A 6,112-nucleotide genomic window follows, 5' to 3' on the forward strand; every position below is an offset into this window, starting at 1 on the left:
CAAATTACATCAGTTTCAGAGAACCAGTCACCAGCTGGCTCTATCAGACAGATATCCCCTTGCTGCTCTCCTGTTAGCATGCATTACCTGCTCAAGCTCCAGCTCTTACACAAGTACCACATCAGTAAATCACTGTGATTTACTGCAGGTTGTGTGCTATGAAATGAGTGCAAAGAAGTTTGTATCTATCAAGATATGATCAATCATTAAAGCAGTGGTTGAAGAAACTGTGTAGCTTTGTATTCTTGTCACGAAAACTATGTTTTCCTGAAACTAGGCTTTTTAACTGGTGTTACAGTAGCCAAAATACACAAGTTAATTATAAGTTAAGATCATCTTATGTAAGAGGCAAAACCTGCCTTGAACTCAACTGAACTTGCCTTGAACCTATCAATGACTTGGATGAAGGGGCAGGTGCCTCCTCAGCAAGTTCACCAATGACACTGAACTGGGAGGAGTGGCCCCAAATGTTCGTGCAGCCCTTCAGAAGGACTTTGACAGGTTGGAGAGAAGGGCAGAGAGGAACTGTCTGGAATTCAACAAAGGCAAATGCAGAGTTCTACACCTGGGGAGGAATAACCCCAGGCACCAGCACAGGCTGGGGGTGACCTGCTGGAAAGCAGCTCTTGGAGAAGGACCTGGGGGTCCTGGTGGACACCAAGCTGTCTTGGCCAGCAGTGTCCTTGTGGCCAAGAAGGCCAGTGGGATCCTGGGATGTATTAGGAAGAGGAGTGCCAGCAGGTCAAGGGAGGAGATCCTGCTCCGGATGTCTCCTCTGCCCTGATGAGGCACATCTGGAGTGCTGCATCCAGTTCTGGGCTCCCCAGTACAAGAAAGACACAGAGCTCCAGGAGGTGGTCCGGCAGAGGGTTATGAGGATGATTATGGTGCCAGAGCATCTCTCCCACAAGGAAAGGCTGATGGAGTTGGGCCTGTTCAGCCTTGAGAAGAGACAACACAGGGGACCCCAACAATGTCTATAAGCATCTTAAAGGAGGATGTCAAGAAATGGATTCAGGCTCTTCTCAGTGGTGCCAAACAATAGGACAAGAGACAACAGGCAGAAATTGGAATACAGCAAGTTACACCTGAACAAGAGGAAGAGCTTCTTTACTGTTAGGTTAACTAAACACTGGAACAGCTTGCTCTGAAAGATTGTAGGGTCTCTTTCCTGGAGCCATTCAAAAGCTGTCTGGATACAAGGAACTTTAGAAAACCATGCTTGAGCAGGGAGGTAGGACTAGATGACCTTCAGTACTCCCTTCCAACACTATCCATTTGGTGATTCTGTGAACTCCTGCAGGAGAACACACACAGGCACACAACAGTACAGACCCACTTAAATAGCACTCTATCCTATTACACATGACAATCTATGCCTCATGTTTCCAAGCTGAAAACCTTGGAAGGCTAACATCCTCATGCTGCTATAAGAAAAAATATGGGGCTTTAGTAATGAACACCACAAAGCTGCCACCTAATAATCCAGTCTCATTGTGGCTACAACTATGACAGCAACTCTGAAAAAACCCAAAAGTTTGTGTCATCTACGTGATGCAACAGAGATGTTTGGTCTAACATCTACCTGGAAAGAAAAAAAAAGAGGGGATAGATTTTCCCACTCTTCTCTTATCAAGCCTTTTTTAGCAGATTTCAATAGACATCACATACAGTTTAACTTCTGAACTCTAACAACTGAACTGATCTACAAGTTCCTGAAGTCACTCCTGTTTGCTTTAAGGCTTGTTACAGAAAGCAATTAGGATGCAGCACACCACAACTTTTTTTCAGGTGCACCTTACACCCCATAGAGCCGACACACAAGCTGACATCATGCAGTCCAAGGCATCATGAAGGAAAAGCTGATGCATTTAGGTTGGTGCTAATTGTGAAGTCATCTGAAGTCCAGCATTAAATGCCAATACAGCAACATAAGGTTGTGCACAGAACCACTTTATAAATGTACTTTCACCCTCACTCACAGGCAGATAAAAGCTGTATTTTCAGGCCCAGCAAGAATAGGGTGCAGACAAGCACAGACCAAGCAGACATGTTCCTTCTAACACAAGAATTAGGGGTCAATTAAAGTAATTTAGGAGCCAGGTTCAAAACAAACACAAGGGAACAGCTCTTCACACAATGAGCAGTAAATCTGCAGAACACAAAGTCCTTTGGTAAGGAGGCCACAGAAGGATTTATATCAGTTCAAGGGAAGGTTAGAGAAATACTTGGAAGAAATCCAGTTAAGAGTGACAGAATAGATAATTAACTTGTTGGCATTGAAGGTTGGGGGAGGAGCCAGACAGGCAAGACTTGAACTTGTAGCTCTAGCAGTACCAAAAGCACAAGGCTTTAGCCACAGTGCCATGGGCAACAGAAGAGGGCTGGAGGTCCCCTGGACTCAACAGGTGGGAGTGACATCAGGTTCACACCCTCACACTGGCACTCCTTCTAAAGATGCTTCCTGCTTCAACTATATCTGACCAATGACACTAGCAACCTGTTCTTCTAGGACTCAAAAACACCAGTTTAAGAGTTTAAAAACTAGGTATAAAATGCTAATAATTGTAGCAGGGCTTCTCAACAATCCAACTTAACCTACCTCCACTTTGAAAAAGTGTTGCCTTTCTGTGGAAAAACTTTGTTGCCTTTCTGTGGAAAAACTCTTACATTCATATATTTTAAACCTAGTCTATAAATAACCTAATGGTGGTAAGCATTATCTTAAAAAATTGAATTTAAATGTAAGATTTTGAATAACTTAAAAATTAAATTTCTCTTCAGAAATGTCAGTTACACTTGGAAGTACAGATCTTCTGATCTTAACCTGTGCTTCTAAGTTAAAGCTTTCTTCAAAGCCTAAAATCTATGCTCCCTCCCTGAAATAACAAGACATGGCTTTTCACTCATAATTACAAAAATCCCACAGTTTTATTCCAACTCCAGTTATTTCAAGTCAGGTTACCCACCGAATATTTTCCAGTGCAGTTGTTAGCTGCTCATGTGCAATATCATAAAGTTTCACTCTGAAGCCTCCAGCAGCAAACACCATGGCCCAGCTGCGACCAATGAGTCCACTGAAAAAAAAATATATCAGCCAATTAATAAACCAGCATTTAATAGGGGGAAAGAGATCTTGAAAGCATTGCAAAAACCAAACCAGAGCTTGGACTCTCTGCTATTTGATAAAAAGATCAGTTACATACTGATGAGAAATAATCCCTCTAACACAGAAATACTTTGCTGGCTGTGTATAACAGGTTCTCTGAAAGCTGGAATGAAAATAACAGGGAAGAAAAACCCCAAAACAGAACAGAAAAAGGAGAGCAGAATTCAAATAGGAGGAACCACTACTGTGGGATAGTGGACTCAATCACCAACAGTTTTGTCAGCCACAATCTCAATCTGGACTTGGTTAATGCATTTATTTTTAAGAGATTTTAAATAAATAAATTAATTAAAAGATCTGTTCGGCTCCTAGACTGAAGACAGGCAGCAGTCCACTGATCCCAGAGTGCAGGACCCTGCTTCAGAGGTGATCAGAAAACCCAAGGCCCAGCTACTGAAGTCACAGGTCCTCAGCAATTCAGAAAGTATCCCAAGCACATGAAAAGGGAAAACAAAAGAAATCTTAACTGAGCATACTTTTGATACCATTTTTCCACCTAGCCACTTCTAGAACTACCTTTATTTTTAGATTAAGCACTTTATCACGCTGGATACATATAGGAACAGTCTGCCTACATCTTTTGGTGAATCATATTACTGAGCAACACATGGAGGAAATCTGTAGTAACTGACAATTTTATTGTCTCTCTTAAAGAGATGCAGGTTCTAACTTCATTAGATGTGTAGCAGGCAGTCTTTTCAAATGGAAGCACCAAGGCACAGTGTCACAAGCTTAAGTAACCTGAAATCACAAAAAATTTGGAAAAAAAAAATCCATAACAGAGACAAGATCAGAACTCAAGATCCATGATTGTTACTGTGGGGGTTTTGATAATTACATGCATTTCCTCTCACTTCCAAGATCACTGTATTTGCAGCATTAAACTTTAGTGATGTCTGGCAACTGAAAAATTCAAGGCCATTAGGGCATCAATAAAACATTAAAAGGGGAGCAAAAGTCAGAAGTAATAGGGCAGATGAGAAAACAAGGAAGAAAAAACAGGAAACATGCTCAGCCTTTGGTTTAACTATATCTTTTTAAAAAGGATTAAAACAGGAAGTTTCAAAAAATAGCAGGAATCAGTGGAAATAACTTGGACAAAAAAAGTGAAGTTTTGCATTTACTGCTGTTAAGCAGACAGTGAGGTCTCTCTCAAAACCTACCATTTAAAGGTAAAAATAAACAACTTCTTTGCAGTAAGCCCAGAGTTCATCAATTCTGAGGCAAGCAACAGAACAAACTTACAGAATAGGCATAGTCAAGGTTTGTTAGCTACTGCAGCCTCCTGGCTAATGAATATTTATAAAATAAAAGCATGTGAATCACTTCAACCTGACATAAGCACATCTGAGCTACCAGCATCTTTACAAAGTAGCAGAACCTTTCTAAATTGCACTTTTAAATTAAATTTCCTTAAAATACAAAAAAAAATCCTTAATACAGGTTTCTAAGATTGTGGGTTTTTTGTTTTGAACCGCAGAGCACACAAAGTAAGTCAATGGTAGGTATCAGGCCTGCACCGTTACTGCATTGTGCATGACAGCATCATCACAACCTGATGCTGTCATATTTCACCCCAAGACAGTGCTTTCTGACACTTTAGGCGCTGTCATCTTGGGCTCAGTGATAGGTAAAATATTAATAACCAAATCTGCTCACACAACTTCCACAGGTGCTACCAAAACCTGCAGTAGTGCCACAGGAGCCACAGCAGGCAAGAGCCCAATTCTCCTGACCTACCTGTTCAGGTACACCTACAGTGAACAAAATTTCCCTGAGTACCAGCAGCAGGAGCCAGTTTGGTCAGTGTCACACAGCAGCACCCAAACTCCCATCCTGAGGCTTCGAGTGGTCTTGCTGATAAAGCTGGCTCCAGCCCACACTTGTAGCACCAAGGTACAGTGGTGCACAGGGGATTGTTACTATCCTGCACCTATTATCTCTCCCCTCCTGACTCTTGTTCAAGTAAAGAACTTTAGGTTCAGCTCAATGAGAGGATGAAACAATGCCTTCCCATACAAGCCAGAAATACTGCTGACTTTTGTGGCAAGTCAATATTGCTTCAGGAGTGTTTAAGACCAACTTAGGAGTTTCCTGACATAGCTGACTAACAGGACGTTAAGCTGTGCTTGGATTTCTCCGCTCCTCTTGCACTTAGACACACAAAAGGCATTGCAATGAAAAGGGACAGCAGTCCTTCAGACGTAAAGGGCGACTCACTTCGGTAAAGATGTTTGTATGTTGTTTTTTTACAGTAGCACAGAGCTGTCAGGGGCTTAAACAAAGGCACTCTAAGTAGAGGCAAGCAGGTGCATCCCACCACGTCCCGAGATCCAGCAGCAGCTCGCCCCCGCGGCTGGGGAGAACCCACCGCCTGCCCTGCTGTCACATCCGGCAGCCGCAGCACTGGGGACAGCTGCGGCAGGGCCGTACCCAGCACTGAGTCCCCGAACCCCCTGCCCGCAGGCCGGACCGAGCCGGGAGAGGCGCCCGAGCCCCTTCGCACGCCGCGGGCATCCGTCCTACAGGCGCCGCGCCGGAACATCCTCCCGGCGGCGCTGTCCCCGCCTGCGGGGGACGAGAGCTTTACCTGCCGATAATGGTAACCTGCGAGGGCTCCATGCCTGCGACCGCCGCCACCGGGAGGGAGAAGCGGGATGGGCAGCGGGATGAGACACCTCTGCCCCGAGCGGGCCCGCCCCGCCCGCGGCTCCCGCCATGTCACGGCCGCCCATTGGCTCCGCGGCCGCCCCCGCCCCGGGGCCGAGCCTGACCGGGGCCGGGGCGGGAACGGGGCGGGGACCGGGACAGGGCCGAGCCTGCCCTGGGCCGGGGCCGGAGCCGGGGCCGAGCCTGACCGGGGCCGGGGCGGGAACGGGGCGGGGACCGGGACGGGGCCCGGGACGGGGCCCGGGACGGGGCCGAGCCTGCCCTGGGCCGGGG

At 45.6% G+C, this 6,112-nt stretch overlaps 1 protein-coding gene across 1 annotated transcript in view; it reads right to left on the reverse strand.

Moving 5' to 3' along the window:
- The window catches only part of CRYL1 (crystallin lambda 1), a 51,686-nt gene extending 45,807 nt beyond the window's left edge, over nucleotides 1-5,879 (reverse strand). The window contains exons 1-2 of the mRNA XM_058824725.1: nucleotides 5,760-5,879; nucleotides 2,970-3,077 (exon numbers count right to left, since the gene is read on the reverse strand). Coding sequence (XP_058680708.1) covers nucleotides 2,970-3,077; nucleotides 5,760-5,791 — 140 coding nt within the window. The 5' untranslated portion in view covers nucleotides 5,792-5,879. The remainder of the gene's footprint in view (nucleotides 1-2,969; nucleotides 3,078-5,759) is intronic.
- Nucleotides 5,880-6,112: the final 233 nt, after the last annotated feature.

The sequence above is a fragment of the Ammospiza caudacuta genome, chromosome 2, assembly GCF_027887145.1.
Source record: "Ammospiza caudacuta isolate bAmmCau1 chromosome 2, bAmmCau1.pri, whole genome shotgun sequence".
Classification (NCBI taxonomy): Eukaryota; Metazoa; Chordata; class Aves; order Passeriformes; family Passerellidae; genus Ammospiza; species Ammospiza caudacuta.